This window comes from Panthera onca, chromosome C1, assembly GCF_046562875.1.
Source record: "Panthera onca isolate mPanOnc1 chromosome C1, mPanOnc1 haplotype 2, whole genome shotgun sequence".
Classification (NCBI taxonomy): Eukaryota; Metazoa; Chordata; class Mammalia; order Carnivora; family Felidae; genus Panthera; species Panthera onca.
The window spans coordinates 110,487,758-110,504,868 of NC_138346.1; the positions used below are offsets into that span (position 1 = coordinate 110,487,758).

Here is a 17,111-nt window from a genome sequence, read left to right on the forward strand (position 1 = left end):
ATGCTCCTTCCCCATCTCCCAGTCATAACAACTCAAAATGTCTCTAAACATTGCCAAATATGCCTTGGGGGCAGAATCATCCCCATTTGATAACCAGTAGTATAAATACCAGAAAGGAGACAAATTATCTTTATTTTTGATAATTCAATTATTTACTTTGGCCTATATTAGAATCATCTGGGGAGATATTTATACTCTGTGTGTGTATGTATACAAAAAAAATATTAGGTAGATGGATAGATAAATAGATATACAGATATATATATTTCCCAGACCCTTCAGCAAAGATTCTGATTTAATTGGACTAGGTAGGGCCTGAGCATCAATAAATATTGAAGTTCTCCAGATGATTTTTAATATGGTTGAGGTCTACTGTCTTAAACCTAAGAAAATATCCTGAAAAATTAATAGAAGTGAAAAGGAAACTCAGATAAGTGTGAGATAAAAGATACATCTATATGCACCAAGCTTGCCTCCCCAGAGGCCAAATTTCAGGTTACCCTCCCAGTGTTCAGCCCACTTTCCTCCCTGCATCAGAGAGCAGTTCGATGGAGCTGCCAGGCTACCAGGGCCTAGGGGGCTGCCCTCCTGCCTTGACCTGCCTCCAGGGAGGAGTCCCAGTCCTGGGATTTCTGACCTGGTTCCTGGCAGACACCTGGGCTACTGGCCAGAGGAACAGGAAGAGTCTGACAAGGAATAAAAAATGAGACAGGGCGCCTGGATGGCTCAGTCGGTTAAGCGTCTGACTCAGGCTCAGGTCACGATCTCACAGTTCATGGGTTCGAGCCCTGCGTTGGGTTCTGTGCTGACAGCTTGGAGGCTAGAGCCTGCTTCGGATTCTGTGTTTCCCTCTCTCTCTGCCCCTCCCCTGCTTGCGCTCTGTCTCTCTCTCTCAAAAATAAAATAACCATTAAAAAAAATTTTTTTAAGTTGGAAATGAGTTTTATCCCTAATACAAGGAGTGAGGGAAAATGTCCTGATTGTTCTAAAAACTGCACTGTCCTAATTCACAAAGTTGCATCGTTGGCAGATCTCAGTTCCTAACACGTGTGTCTTTGGCTTATAAAGGCTTCTGAAAAAGAAGTAATATTTGTATTCATTCTCCCCAACCTTTCATTATCCCTCTTCCCTTCAAATCATTTTCCCCCAAAGGCTGTGAAATGTGTGAAGTTGTTACATACATTTGGACTTGCATTCGCCCTTCTAGGAAGGAGTTCCTGAAGCAGAGGCAGGCAGCTGTGACCCTCCAGGCCGGGTGGAGAGGCTACTACAACAGGCGGAACTTCAAGCAGGTGAGAGAACTCACTTGGGAGGCTGCTCCAGCTGAAAGTTCATTCTTGTGAAGGTGAGAGCTCAGGCAGGAGGGATCAGATCACCAACGTGTTACAACAGACCTCAAATGACCAGCTCTCAGCACCCCACACAGTGTCTGTTTAGCATCATTCAGGTCACAGGCTTTCAGGTTTATGGGCTGCACAGTGTCCTTTTGCAGAGTTTGGAGCGTCTCCCGAGCTAGAACAAGGTGGCCTGCTCTGAAATCATATGATTGTCTTTTCTCAATTTACAGGCAACAAATAAATGGATGGATTATTCTCTGTTTCAAGGCCTTCAGATGTTTTTCATAACCACAGACACTGCTAATAAGTGTCTGCTCAAGAAATGAGCTAGAGCAACCATAACCATGCCCTACTGGGCCTCACTTGACCACTTGCCTTTGTCCTGGGACATGACTATGGTTGAGACACACAGTGGTCACATCAGCAAACCAGGCTCAGGAAACCAGGACTGGATGGGCCGTGAGAGGCTACAGTTCTGTGGAGGAGAGCAAAGGCCCCTGATTACTGGGCTGTGGAATGATGCTTTGGGGGCAGAGAAATTCCAAAAGGAGCCTTTGGGTGTCTGGGCAGAAGAGGCTGAAAGGCAGGGAGCAGGGAAGTGACACCAAGATGCACATCCCAGCATTTTGAAATTTGACTCCAGGCCTGCCTGGGTTCTGTGCTCACAGGACATAATGGCAGCTGACATGGATGGAAAGTCTACTTAGAGCCATTGCTCTGCCTGCATCATTGGATTTATTATTAAATCCACCCCATATGTCAAGAAACTGAGGCATAGAGAAGTTAAGTAATTTTCCCAGGAGCACAGTGAGTAAGCAGTAGAGCTGGGGTTTGGGTGCCGGTCTGCGTGACATCCAAGCGTGTAAGACAAAGCGTGACCCCACACACCTGGCACTCACTGCGTTGGTCTCTGAGAAGCCAACAAGACTCGCCCGGGGACTCAGGGACTGCCATCACCAGAGCATGTTTGCAGCATAGAAATGGGTATTCACCAATTTATTTCCTCTTTATGTTAAAGATCCCAGAGATTGGCTTGGTGACGCCAGCCATCGGCTTCCACCTGGGGGCGCTAGCTCTTGACAATTTGGCTGACCTGGCTTTAGGTGTGATGAGCAAGGCCTCTGGGACCCCATCACCCACATGACATCCAAACCAGTTCTCTACCCCTGGCCACCAGGAGAGCACTATACTGCTCACGCCGTTCCACAAATGCTTATTTAGCATGTATTTACGTGGCAAGGACTGTTCTAAGTGCTTTGCAAGTAATCACTTATTTAACATGCTTCTACTCATAGGTGTGTAAAATTTTAGCACTAGTCCTTTGCCCAAAAGCAGAGAACTGTAAAGGTAATTTGCGAGGTCTTCTGGGGCATATGACTTGCCTCTCTTTCTCTGTGTCCCTTTGGGAAGGCGTTCTCTGCACTCTGCCCTGCTGGGCCAGGCCTCACTTTGGATGTACATCCCTCTTGCTTCCGCAGATCCTCCTGGGTTTTGAGCGCCTGCAGGCCATTGCCCGGGGCCTCCTACTGGCCAAGCAGTACCAGATGATGCGGCAGAGGACGGTCCAGCTACAGGCGCTCTGCAGGGGCTACCTCGTGCGCCAGCAAGTCCAAGCCAAGAAGAGGGCGGTGGTGATCATCCAGGCACACGCCAGGGGCATGGCCGCCCGGCGGAACTTCCGGCAGCAGAAAGCCAATGTAGGTGGCCGCTGTCCTCTTGGGCCGGTGGGGGATGCGTGGGACCCACGGCAGGGAGGGCAGTCAGGAGGGGTGAGCGGCAACATGAGCTTTCACGAGGCACTCCTATCCCCTCCATGTCCAAAGTTATTACTGCAACATGTGGGACACCTAGGTCCCCCCAGGAACACACAGTGGGTGGCATGGGAGAGGCATCGTGTCAACAGGATAGTCTTATGCCTGGAACCTGGAAATTGAGCTTCTTGATCCTCTCCCTTTAGCCCTGGGGATGGTTTCTCAGCAGGACTGGGCCATCCCTGGATGACGTAGGAAACCAGGGCCAAATGAGCCATGGGAGACCACAGCTCCATGGACGAGGTTGAAAGCCCCTAGTGACTGGGCTGTGGCATGACAGGGGACAGAGAAATTCCAAGAGGAATTTGAGTGGGCAGGAGAGGCTGGAGGACAGGGAGCAGGGGAGCCGTGCAAGTTGCTCATCCCTACATTTTGAAATCTCTCCCTCGTGACCCCCTCTCCTCCAGCCGGCATCTGAGACTCAACCTCTTTCCTCGGAACTGTGATAAGGCAAAGGGCTAGGATGAAGTCCACACCTGCTCTCTAGATGAAAATTAGGTCTGCTGAGTGCATTACTAGTACAGTGGCTGGGACAAGTAAGAGAACAGGGCCTCAGATGTATGAGCAGCAGGCTTCTGCTCCCATGTGGCCCCAGACGGGCCACAAATCAGCCTCATCTGTGCGCTAGTGAGGATGGGCCCAGGGACCTGCCCTAGTGGAGCCTTGGTGCTCTTTGAGTGAAGGGACCTGGTAGATAGTTAGGTTCTGGGGGCCCCTGGGGTGTGAGGCGGTCGCTCGGGGACCATGTCAGGGTAGGGACAGGCAGGCAGCCCCCGTTCTCTGGACCTCCCATTCTCCATGGGAAATGAAAAGCTAAGGGTGGTTGATCTCTAGTCACACTAGCTATTAAATTCTAGGATTTTGTTTATTTTTTATGTTTTATTATTTAATGCTTATTTATTTTTGAGAGGGAGAGAGAGAGTGTGAGCAGGGGAGGGGCAGAGAGAGAGGGAGACACAGAATCCAAAGCGGGCTCCAGGCTCCAGGCTGTCAGCACAGAGACTGACGCAGGGCTTAAACTCACGAACCTGAGTTAATGGATTGAGCCCCCCAGACGTCCCTGAATTCTAGGATCTTAGAGGAAAACTTATTGATCTGAACGAACAACGTTAGGAGGAGGTTTGGTTGAGTTCTGGAAGGTGCTTGCCTTCCCTGGGCCTGTGGTAACCTTTGCCCTGTGGGGCGTCTGTGCAGGGACTCCTGGTCCTCCCGGCTAGGGAGCAGAAGAGTCAAGATGCCGTCCCCACCAGGAAGCGCAAGTCCATCTACGACAGTGTCACCGACACCGAGATGGTGGAGCGAGTGTTCGGTTTCCTCCCCTCTGTGATCGGTGGGCAGGAGGGCCAGTCCCCGAGGGACTTCGAGGTAAGATGGGTGCTGTCATTCAGGGGTCTGGCCTGGCAGGGGATAGGAGGGCCCCGCTTAGTCCCTGACCTCAGCCAGCCTCTAGGCTCACTGAGAAGCCGGGGGTGGGGGGGGGGCGGATTTTCCACTCGTATGTGACCCCTTTCCCAGAGCACCCTGCAGCTGCCGCTCTGCAGATTGTGACCTGGGGACTGAGGAACACTGAGAACTAATGAACATTGGCAGCAGTGTCTGAGGGAGGAGGAAGCAGGGTGGGAGGAGAGGGCTGGTGTAGAACAGATCCCCCAGGCTCTCACTGCACTGCTTCGGGCCCTGAGACCCAGTGACCCGGGTGCCCCCCTGACCCTGCCCCCAGGTGCTCATGCCTTTCCCCTGAGCACGTACACACACGCATGCACACACGCACGCACACATAGTACACACCAGGCTGTGCAGTAGGGGCAGCTGAGACCACTTCTGCAGGAGGAATAGCCCGCCAGGGGCCCAGTGAGGCTGTGAGGCGGTGGGAGAGGTCTCGGACACGAGGGGGAGTGGATCATGCTGCAGATAGCCAGACACACCTGTCTTGGGGTTCCCTGGCCCCCAGAGACGCGTGCCCTGCCAGCTAGCATCTGAGAGGATGGCTGACCCTTGACCCTCCCTCTCACTGGCACCCAGGATCTGGAAGTAAGGACCCAGAAGCTGCCTGAGGTTGATCTGGACACGGTCCCCATGGTGGAGGAGTATGAGGAGGATGTGGATGGCCTGGCCGAGTACACCTTCCCCAAGTTCGCTGCCACCTACTTCCAGAAATCAGCCAGCCACACGCACATCCGGCGGCCCCTCCGATACCCACTGCTCTACCACGAGGATGATGCCGACTGCTCGGTACACAGTGGTTCCCTGGTTTCTAGTGGCTCAGGCCTCCCCCTGGCTGAGAGGCAATGAGGAAGGGGAGGGGTCATCGTGGGCCCAGGACTGTGAGCTGCGTTCTAGTGGAGACCTCTATCTTGGTCTCCCCAGGCTGCCCTGGCTGTGTGGAGCATCATCCTGAGGTTCATGGGTGACCTGCCCGAGCCAGTGCTTTTGGCCAGGAATGGCCTGCGTGGCAGCTCCATGATGCAGTACCTCCACGACACCCTGGGCGGAGAGAACAGCACCCGGTCTCCACAGCAGCGTGGATCCATACAGGTGCCTGGTGTGAGGGGGGCAGGGCAGACCCGAGGTGTCCCCCAGGCCTGAGGCCCCACAGAAGCTGGACCCGACTGCTGGCCAGCCATAGGACCCCAAGCTTTGGCTTTCTTCCCTGTGCCTGGTTTCCTCCTTTGCAAATAAGGAGAGTCACAACGGTCTGCAAATAAGGCAGAGTCACTGACTGCTGCCTTTGGGTTTCAAGGTGACCAGCCAGCTGAATATTGGAGAGGAGGCATTTGATCCTGATGGCCCCATCTCAGACCGACCAATGTCCAACCTGGAGAAGGTGCACTTCATTGTGGGTTACGCCATCCTGCGGCCTAACCTCAGGTCAGTCCCCATGCAAACGACACCCCCATCTAGAACGTCAGGCCCCCTCACTGGCTCTCAGCCCATGGCCACAGCCTCCTCCTCTCCCTGCCTCCTAACACACCCTGTCCTGTCCCTGCTCCCCATCCTGGAGCCTGCAGCCTGGGTCTGAGTATAGTAGATATTAGAACCTTTAAAGGGTCCTCGACTTCCTCTGTGTCCAGACCCATGGGTAAAAGCCACTTTTAGGAGAATAGATGTATCATGGGGTCATGATTCATTTTATAACAGGATTTAATGCAGAGCCCTGTCAATGAGCAAATTCCTCATTTATATTATATATATATTGCTTTACAGGAATTGTCTTTTCATATAAATTTTAAGAAATATGTATACTGCTCTCTCAGAGACAGACTACTATATTTTAGGGGTTCATATATTTTAGGTTATTATTTTTTACCAAATTTGGGAATTTCTTGCCATTTGTTTTTCAAATACTTTTTTCTATTTCATTCTCTCTCTTTCTTTTCCTTTGAATTGTAATTAAACATACGTAAGACTTCTTGATATTGTCCCTCAGGTCCCTGAGGATCGGTTCATCTTTCTTTCTTTTTTTTTTTTCCTTCTCTGTTCTTTAGACTGGATAATTTCTATTGATCTATCTTTAGATTTACTGATCTTTCTCTTGTCTACCACAGTTCTGCTATTATACCCACGTAACAATTTTTTAATTTCAGATGTTATATTTTTTAGTCCTAGAGTTTGCACTTGGTTCTTTTTATGGTTTCTGTTTCTCTGCCAAGATTTTCTATTCATTCATTCACTATGAGCATGGTGTCTTTTATGTGCTTAAACAGTGATAGGAGTTTTAAACCTTTTCTGCTGAATCCATTATCTAGGTCATCTTGGGGTCAGTTCCTGTTGACTGCCTTTCCTCTTTTTTTTTAACTTAAAAAAATTTTTTTAATGTTTTTATTTTGTTTTTGAGTGAGACAGAGACAGAGTACGAGTGGGAGAGGGGGCAGAGAGAGAGGGAGACACAGAATCTGAGGAAGGCTCCAGGCTCCGAGCTGTCAGCACAGAGCCTGATACAGGGCTTGAACTCACGAACTGCGAGATCATGACCTGAGCTGAAGTCAGACGCTCCACCAATTGAGCCGCCCAGGTGCTCTGACTGCCTTTCCTCTTAAGAATGGTCATGTTTTTCTGTTTCCTCACACATCTAGTATTGGACTGTTATTTCCGCATAATTCTATTACTTTTGGGTTGTATCCTGGACACTGAGGATAATATGTTTAGAGACTCTGGAACCTGTTACATTCTTTCAAAGAGCGTTGGCTTTTGTTCTGACAGGCAATTAACTTGGCCATATTCAAATTCTGTCTCCCTGTGGTGAGTGGCAGATGGAATCTGTGTTCAGTTATTTTAGTCTTTGCTGGGATTCCTGGAGTCTGCCCCACACATGTGTGGGTCAGGAGCCAAGCTGAAATTTGGGAAGATTTTATATGCAAAATTGAGAACTCCTCTGGTTCTTTTCATTCCGGGATTTCTTCTCACTTTCAACTACTGTGGACACCCCAGACTCTATCCTCTGGTTGTTTAAGCCAGTAAGGCTGCACGGTTTCTACCCAAGTTTGAGCTGCCTTCGTGACACCAACCTGGCAACTCTTCTAACTTAGTTCCATTGGTAGTACTCCCACGGTTAATCCTCACTGGCCACCACACCTTCCAAGGTGGTAGACATGTATAAGCTGTGTCCAAATGAGATGCATTGTGGGTTCTTCAGATACCCCTATTAGCACTTGCATACAGTGCTGTTCTCCAGCTGGGGCTGATGCTCTCTGTGATCCATTGAGACTCCTTCTCAAATCTAGCCCCTAATTGAACATACCACAGCCTATTAGCCCTGGGATCTTCTGAAATGATGGGCTGCCTGCTTGTGTGGGATCCCATCAAGATGCTTGATTCCCAACTTCTTCCACAGCATCCTCTTAGTCAACAGGAAGGCCATCCATGCTCTACCTACCAAGCGCAGCTCTTAGCTCCTAACTGTTCTCTCTCCATCATGGGTGGCTTAGAATTCTCTAGGAGGAAGCAGATCCTAGTCTCTCATTCATGGAGGTCCCTAACTTGTGTCTCTGAGGCATACAAGTCAAGCACTCTCAAGAACTCTGTCATTGGGCCCATTCCAGTATGCTGGGTTAGGCCAATGGGCTTCTGGGGCTCAGCCTACCTCAGAGAGTGAGAAGGATCTCATCTCTGGTGGAGAGCCCCAATCCTATTAATAGTTCTCTTGGGGTCCCCCCAGCTCCCTGTCACTTGGAGGGAGTGGAGATGGGCTAGAGATGTCTCGACTCCTAGGAAGTGCCTTCCAGGAATCACCTGTCAAATTTTTATGCAGCAGATGGCATGGTAACTGGACAGTTCTGCCATCTTTGATAAATTCTACAAAAATATATCTCTCTAGTATATAGAGTATTATCATCTATTTGTCCTTGGCTCTGGGGTCTTAGTCAGATTCCAAGACAAAGCAAATGCCCACTCCACATCCAGCCATGCATTCAATAAATGTTTGTTTTTTACGTTTTTATGTAAATTCCGGTTAGTTAACTGAAGTTACAGTGTAATATTAATTTCAGGTGTAGAGTTCAGTGATTCATCACTTACATACAACACCCAGTGCTCATCACAAGTGCCCTCCTTAGTCCCCATGCTAGTTACCCATCCCCCACCCCACCTCCCCTCCAGCAACCCTCAGGTTGTGCTCTGTAGTTAAGAGTCTGTTTTCTGGTTTGCCTCTCTCTCTCTTTTTTTTTTTTTTTTACCTCCTCCAGGTACACTTGGTTTGTTTCTTAAATTCTGCATATGAAGGAAGTCATATGGTATTTGTCTTTGACTGACTTATTTCACTTAGCATAATACTCTCTAGCTCCATCCACATTGTGGCAAATGGCAATAAATGTTTATTAAGTACCTGCTCAGGGCCAAGCCTTGGCATGGGGGCTGGGGATGCAGAGGTGAGGGCAATATGTCACCGTCCTTTGGGAGCTTACCCTTTGGTTGGGGAGCGTGGGAGAAGCCAGAGACCCACAATAACTGCTTGTGCTAAGATAGGGGTCCAGTGACTGGTCATAATGCCCTCCAGGGCCAGGTGGAGTGGAAAGGAGGAGGCGGAGATGGGGGGGGGGGGGCGGGGCGGGGAGAGACAAGGAGACAGTGGCCAGGGAGATGGTGGCCAGGATTACAGAGTCCTGAAACAGCCTGAGGGGCTGGAACTCCAAGCGGTTTGTAACAGCTGAAGCATGGAGTTTGAATTCAGTTCTAAGAGAAGTAGGGAAAAGTTTTAAGAAAGAGAAGAACTGGGCACCTGGGTGACTTGTCTGTTAAACATCAGACTTCATCTCAGGTCCTGAGCTTGTGGTTTGTGAGTTCAAGCCCCTCATGGGGCTCTGCTCTGACAGTGTGGAGCCTGCTTCAGATCCTCTGTCTCCCTCCCTCTGTGCCCCTCCCCTGCATGCACACCTGTGAGCTTTCTCTCTCTCTCTCTCTCTCTCTCTCTCTCAAAAATAAATAAACATTTTTTTTTAAAGATGATAGAGGCTTGAGTCAGCAGGAAGGACCCAAGAGCACCCCTTCCCCAGAGAAGGCAGAGAGGAGAGGCTCATGAGCCTGTAGTAATGAGAACTGGTCAGCAGGGGAGGAATTGAGGGATTCTCCCTAGAAGTCCAGCTCCTCTCTGTAGTGGGAGGTTGGCTGCATTGGGAGTCGGGGAGGAGGGGGCCTCAAGGTGAGGGAGAAGGTTGGAGATGACTTTGAGGTTGAGGAAAGAACAGATCTGGTTAGGCTGGGCCCCTGAGGGCAGGGCTGTGACCAGAGAGCCCTGGGCACTCCCTGCACCTACACCCCACCCCCAGCTGGAGGACCACAGTCTTCCGAGCAAGACTGGGTGAGGGAGGGGGCAAAGGCCCGAAGTATGAGGTAGGAGGTGAGGTCCAGTGGGAGTGGGCCAGTGGGAGTGCCTAGAGCCTTGGAAAGACATTGGAGGTAGCACAGTCCCAGGAGATGGCAGGGCCCAGGGTGGGCCAGGGGTGTGGCAGGGGAGCCCAGCAAATGCAGTTGGAGGTGAGGGGACTGCAGGTCACCGTGGGGACAAGACCCCACCCGGGGGCACAGAAGGACTTGTGCCCAGGCAGCTGTGTCTCCTCTCCCCACCCAGAGCCAGTGGTGTGTGTCTTTCAGGGATGAGATTTACTGCCAGATCTGCAAGCAGCTGTCGGAGAACTTCAAAATGAGCAGCCTGGCCCGGGGCTGGATCCTGCTCAGCCTTTGCCTCGGCTGCTTCCCACCCTCCGAGAGGTTCATGAAGGTGGGGAGGATGCAGGGGTTGGAGGGGGGCAGGTTGTAGCGGGAGCATAGGTTGGCTCTGGGCTCTGAAGCACATCCAGAAATCCCAGCCCCTGGCCGATTCTCTTGCTCCTGCCGGCCAGCGTGGGCAGCAGTGCCTTCTAGGCCTCAGTTTCCCCATCTGTAAAAGAGGACCCTCGACCTGGTTCCTTCCAGCCCTCCTTCAGGGTCTACAGGCCACTCCACTGGGCTCAGGAACCGGGACGGCTCTTCTGAGGAGACAGTGAGGTGGTAGAAGAAATGTGCATTGAAAAGACGAAGGTGTTCCGGGAGTGGGCGCCAGCTGGGGACCGGCTGCAGTGTTCTCCCTCTAGTCCTTAGAACTAAACGTGGAGCTGGGGGTTGACAGGTGCTCCCAGGTGTCAGAAGTCCCAGACCTCGCTATTTAATATCCTTTTTGGTTCTGATTATAAAAGTAATATGCAGGAAATGCAGAAAGTCTAAAAAGAAAAGTCCTCTCCGCATCCAGAGGTAACTTCCGTCGATTCTGGCCACTGTAACATACAGCGTCGTACTTGTGATCACACAGGATCACACAGGCATCCCGTTGGGGACAGCAGGAGGCGTGTGCACTGGGCCGCTCCTGACACCAGCAGACTCCTCCAGTCTTTTTGTGAGACAAAACGATTTCCAACGCGTTTTATCAAACGTGTTTTAAGTAACGACCCTCCTGCATTTTTCACTTATCTACGTAAGAGTCTTCTCAGGGTGTGAACTTTTCCCAGATGCCAACTTTAATGCCATGTATCTAGAGCCATCCCAGAGAGTATTTAACATGCTGATGGACATTTAGGGCCCATCTTCCAATTTCTCATCACCATACACACCAATTAAAACATAAATATAAAGATCGGTTTGAATTACTGGGTCAAAAAGGATATGCATTTTTATACCATGCACTATTTAAAACATTGACAAACCGGTCCTCAGAAATGTACCAGTTTACATTCCCTCTCATGGTCTGTGAGAGTACCCAAACAGGCCTTTGCCAACACTAAATATTATTATTTTATTTTTTTCCTGATTTATTGAGGTATAATTGACATATAACCTTGTTTAAATTTAAGGCATACAATGTAGTGATTTTATGTAGGAATATGTTGCAAAATTGTTACCACAATAAGGGCAGTGAACACGTTCGTCACCTCACTTAGCTCCATTTGGGGTTATGATTTTTGGAACCTGTGTGGGTAGGAGGTGGAACTGGCCTCTGTCCTAAGTGTCTTCCTCTCCTTCCCTTCCTCGCCCACCAGTATCTGCTGAACTTCATTGGTAAAGGGCCGGCTGGCTACGGGCCCTTCTGTGCAGAGCGCCTGAGACGCACCTATGCCAACGGGGTGCGCACAGAGCCCCCCGCCTGGCTGGAGCTACAGGTAGGGGGCAGCAGGGGCGGGAGACCATCTGTGGGGGTGGTGCCAGCCCCCGTGGTTCCTCCAGCACCTGCCAGCAGGAAATGTGTCCTCTGGGCCTCTCCATCTCTCATGGTACCTTCTGTGCCTGTGGTCCCTATGCATCACGCCTGGGCTCGGCCTCCCCAGGCATGGCCCAGGCTTCAAAAGTGCCCTCCCCACATCTTTAGGGACCTACTAGCTCAAGGAAAAAGTAACTTTTAGCCTTATGGTGTGAATGACTGCTAATTGGGCAAAATATTGCCCCTCCCAAGGGCATTTGCATTTTATTAAGACAGTGATCATTCCAAGGTGGGCATCCTTGGTGGCATTGCTATTTGTGTCATCTGTGAGTTTTTGCAGTGTCCTCGGGAAGAGTCATGGAGACACAGGCAGGGTTCAGGGGGCCCATGGGTCCTGGAAGGCACTCACTCCCTGGGCCCTGTGGTACCCTATACCAGGGGTCACCTCCTGCCCCACCCTGCGACCCAAGTCCAGGGCCCGCCTCTTCTCCCTCATCTACCTGCTCGGTGCCTGGGCCCTGGAGTTGCACATGAACTTGGAGCAGCTGTGTGGATGTGGTCATACCCTGTTGTGCACAGAGAGGAACAGTGGCTTCCACGGACCCAAAATGTCTCAGAGTTCAGGACTTTGAGATTTCCAAGAGCTTTTCTGACCTTCAGTGATTCTGAGCCACTTAGCCTCACCAAAGCTCAGGGTTCTCATGTTAAAATGGGACCTTCTGCCTGCAGGCTGCACTCCATAGACCACTGAGGCAGACTTGGAGAAGCACACAAACTAGTGGACACACCGGACAACATTGCCCTTGCCCCAGCTGGGTCCATCAGTTCGGCAGCCAGCATCTGCTGGCCAGAACTTTAACTCTGTGCCAAGCCGGCTGGGGCTGCAGCAGGCCTGGTGCTCAGGAGCCCACAGGGATGGGCCAACAGGGGCTTGAGGACAGGAGGGATGGTGAGTTGGCCTCCAGGACCGAGGGCCTGAGTCTTCATCTGTCCCCAGGCGGTCAAGTCCAAGCAGCACATCCCAATCCACGTCATCTTGGTGACTGGGGAGAGCCTGATTGTCATGGTCGACTCTGCCTCGACGTCTCGGGAAGTCTGCCTGCACATTGCCCACAGGCAGGGCCTCAGTGACCACGTGGGCTTTTCTCTCCAGGTTGCCGTGTACAACAAGGTACTGCCAGCTGTCCCGACCATCCCCCACCTCCCTCATACACCCAGGCCAGCTCAAGCCCTCACACCATGTCACCCTGGCCACTCCTGCCCCTACCAGATGCCAAACACACACACACACACACACACACACACACACACATTTTATAGATCCCCTGCCACACCTGAGCAGCCCACACGTAGACCAGGCACTCACACATCCTAGTCCAGCCCCCCTTGTACCAGAGAGCCAGACTCCTGTGCCCGAGAATCGGAGGGTCACACCAACACAGTCCTACCTGAACCTCATATCATCTCCCGGCCAGAGTCTCTCACACCCATGCCCGCAGCCTCTGACTCAGACACACTCAGGCCGACCAACCAATCCAACCAACCAGCCCTAGCACGCCAGCCTTGGGCATCAATCCCTGCCTGCTTTGGGAGGGGGCCGGTAAGGAGGCGTGTTTCAGAGTGACAGGCAGGCCATGCCCCCATGTGGAAAAACCCCTCAGGCTCTCAGAGGACCAGCTGAGCACACCCTTCCACCCATGTGTCCTGAGGGTGTCCCCACGAGGCCTGGCACACAGCAGTTGCTAACCCCCACTACCCCTAATTCTGGCCTCAGTTCTGGTCCCTGGGCAGCGGGCGCGACCACGTGATGGATGCGGTGGCCCAGTGTGAACAGCTGGCCCGGGAGAGGGGCAAGAACGAGCGCCAGTCACCCTGGCGCATCTACTTCCGGAAGGAGTTCTTCACCCCCTGGCACAACTCCCAGGAGGACTCCGTCAGTACCCAGCTCATTTACCGCCAAATCCTGCACGGGGTCTGGTCTGGCGAGTACAGCTTCGAGAAGGTGAGGGGACACCATAGCTACCAGGGCCCCGTGATGGAACCATCAGACAGCCTAGAGAAGCACCATATTCCAGGGCAGGCCTGGGCTGTGGCCTGCAGGGAGGACCCGTGGAAGAGTATGTGGGGCTATGGAGAAGCAGGAGGCAGACGCCAGGAACAGGCTCTTGGAGTGCAAGTCCCCGGGCCCCTCTGTGGGGTGTGCAGCTGTCCCCTCCCAGCCCGGCCCCCATTTCCTCCTCCCTTGGACCACAGGTTTGCTCAGGCCTCTGAGCTCCTTTGCCCCAGCAGCAGGCAGGGGAGGCCTCCCATTGGCCTCAGGCCCGCCTGGCTTCACCACGGTGGCTATTTGTGGGGCAGCAGGAAGGCAGCCTTACTGCCCTAGTGCTCAAGATCGAGGCCCACCTCTGCCTCATCCTGACAGTGGGACCTTGGAATATTATGTCACCTCTGAGGCTCAGGCCCTCTGGAAAGTGCAGAGAGGAGCGAGGGCTCTTTGTATGGTTGCAGGAACCCAGGGAGGGGAGTCGTGCGACCTTCCTGTGCCTGAGTCAGGAGGACCCTGCTCTGAGGCCTGCAGCAACCCTGGAGGCCTGCCTGCAATGGAGCAGTGGGCAAGAAGAGGCAGGGACAGGACAGAAAGGCCCCAGAGATCCTGGCAGTTGGGTGGCTCTGCAAGGTTTGGTCTCCCGGAGAGAACAGGGCTGTCCAGTCTCCTGCCAAAATGAATCCTTGCAGACACCCCAGGGAGGTGGCCACTGGCCACTGGTGACAAGTGAGCACTAGCTAAGACAGGGTAGAGGCCTTGCCCACATTTACCCTACTCAGACAGCAAGGTTAGGGCTCCCCATGTTAGGGTCCCCCCCTCCCCAAGCCTCAGGCCTCCCTCCCCCCACACTCACTGTCTACCTGAGGGTTGGGAGAGTGGCATAGGGGAGGGAGGGTCACCCCTTGTTCTCAGGCAGAGGGCCTGCAGGGCTCAGGCCAAGGCTGCTGGGAAGTTACAGCTGCCAGCAGGACAGCGGCCTACTGGAGCCCAGTTGGCACACCGTGGTTCCAGTGTGTTGGGGAAGGGATAGGTCCCGCCCAACACAGGTAACAGGACGGGGCACTCACATTCCTGGTTTTCACCCGGATGTTTGCAGCGAGAGCTGGGGCACGGCGGGGGCATCCTGCAGGAGGCCATGCCTCCCCACTTGCAGCCACGTTTGCTCCCGGCCCGTGCAGGAGGAAGAGCTTCTGCAGCTGCTGGCCCGGCACTGCTACGTGCGGCTCGGCGCCTCTCTGCGGAGCGAGGCCGTCCAGGAGCTGCTGCCCAGCTGCGTCCCCTCCAGGCTGTACAAGACCAAGCCACCGGAGAAGTGGGCCAGCCTCGTCACCGCCGCCCACGCCAAGGTCAGCCTCGGCAGAGCCTGGGCACACGTGCGTGCGGCCTCCTTCGGAGCCAAGGGGGGTGCGGCATGTAAAGGGTTGGAGGCCCCCGCAGGACAGCTGGAGACCTTGACTCCCAGTGAGCTGGCTGCGTCTCTCGAGGGCGGAGTCATCCTCTGGAGTCCGGCTCCCGATCACAGACCCACCCCACTGGCCCTGCCCCCTTCCAGATGGCGTCTCAGGGGCGTCGGGGAAGCTCCCGCCACGCTCCTGTCCACTGCAGCCTCCACCTCTGGCACAGGTGGGCGTCCGCAGCTGCCAAGCGCACGCTGCGCCCGCGCCCTGGGTGCAGGCCCTGCACGGCGGGGAGGGCTGCGTCTTCTACCCCCGCCCTTCAGCCTGCTCCATGTGGACGGGGCTCCTCCTGGGGGCTCACACCTCCAACTCCCCCACAACACACAGGATCACCCACACCGGTGCGGGTTTCCGCGGCTCCCTGAACATCACCCCACGAGGGGACAGCAAAGACACACCATCTGATTCACAGTCCTCCTGCTGTCCCCTCTCTCCAGCACCAACAGGGACAGCCCTCCCCAAAACTGCCCCCCATCAAAGCCTCCTTCCTTCCAGGGTGCTGGGCTGGGCAGCGTGGCCTGAGGACACCACTCGCTGTCGCTGCTGCTGCAGGAGAGCTATGCATGGATGGCGGGGGGGGGGGGGGGGGGGGGGGGGGGCACTGCTCTTTGGTTAATTTCTGCGTCCACCTCAATTATCCCTGTGGCACTATAGACCAAGAAAGGGCAGGACAGAGAACAGGGAAGAAGGCAGCACAATGCCTGCTTCTTAGGGGCTGACAGCCCAGCGGCAGGGACATGAGCCCCAGGTGAGGGGTTCAGGCAGCAGGGGCCCTTCAAGTTCAGAGAAGGGTGGTGAGCATGGCGAAGCCACATAATCTTGGCAGGAAAGGGAGGCGGGTCCCCCAAGTGGGCCCATGGACAAGTGTCCTGTGCACCTGTGGTTTGGGAAGTGCAGCTTGCCCTGTCTTGCTCTTTTGGGATTCACGGTGCATAGCTATTTATGAAAGGCTCTGACAAGTCCTGCCTTAGAGAAACCTGATAGTTTTACCCGACATTTCCCAGACATATTTGACCACAGAACCTAAAGGTTTAGCATCTGTTGGAAACAGTTCTTGGTGATAGGAATTTGGGGAAGCAAAGCCCACTTGGTGGTTTTTGGTGTTTCCCAGCTTGAGTGAATGTGTTTGCAGGAGAGAGGTCATGGGCTTTTAGTGCTCATATGAGGGAAGGACCAGAGGCTTACATGAACCCAAATGAACATGAGTAAGAAATGGCTTTGTAGTTTAGGAAGGGAGAGTTGGGGTGAAGATAAAGAATTAGGAAATGTTATCCAACCACTTTTTTCCAAAGTGAACATACTGATTTTTTTCGTTATACCACTTAAAACATGTACGTTACCAAAGGCATTTAAAAATACAGACATGTACGAACAGAAAAGTGAAATCACCAATAATTTATCAATGAGATCATCACTCTTAGCATTGTGGGATAGATTCTTCCAGACTATATTCATGGGTACACCACTGAGAAATGAATATGATTAGAGAGAAGTAATACACCTTTAAAAGAATAAACATAGGCTTATATGGCAACTGCTTCTTCACTTAGCCACATAGCAAGGGGCCATATTTCCATGTCTCAAAATACTAATCTTCATACTCTTTTCCCTTTTTTTCTCTTTTCCTTCATGTTCATTTTTAATGGCTGCATAGTACTAAAATAATGCATTATAATTTACTGATTCCTGTTGATGAATGTTAAGGTCATTCCCCATTTTTCATTATTATTTTTTTTACAGAAGTCACTTTTTTTAAGTTTATTTATTTTGAGAGAGAGAGAGCACATGCACATGCGA

The 17,111-nt window shown here is 52.5% G+C and overlaps 1 protein-coding gene across 1 annotated transcript in view; it reads left to right on the forward strand.

Moving 5' to 3' along the window:
- The window catches only part of MYO7B (myosin VIIB), an 82,019-nt gene that overhangs the window by 52,542 nt on the left and 12,366 nt on the right, over nt 1-17,111 (forward strand). Inside the window, exons 20-30 of the mRNA XM_078451426.2 lie at nt 1,208-1,292; nt 2,816-3,034; nt 4,343-4,513; nt 5,171-5,380; nt 5,516-5,683; nt 5,889-6,016; nt 10,235-10,361; nt 11,653-11,772; nt 12,808-12,981; nt 13,585-13,812; nt 15,036-15,203. Coding sequence (XP_078307552.2) covers nt 1,208-1,292; nt 2,816-3,034; nt 4,343-4,513; nt 5,171-5,380; nt 5,516-5,683; nt 5,889-6,016; nt 10,235-10,361; nt 11,653-11,772; nt 12,808-12,981; nt 13,585-13,812; nt 15,036-15,203 — 1,798 coding nt within the window. The remainder of the gene's footprint in view (nt 1-1,207; nt 1,293-2,815; nt 3,035-4,342; nt 4,514-5,170; nt 5,381-5,515; nt 5,684-5,888; nt 6,017-10,234; nt 10,362-11,652; nt 11,773-12,807; nt 12,982-13,584; nt 13,813-15,035; nt 15,204-17,111) is intronic.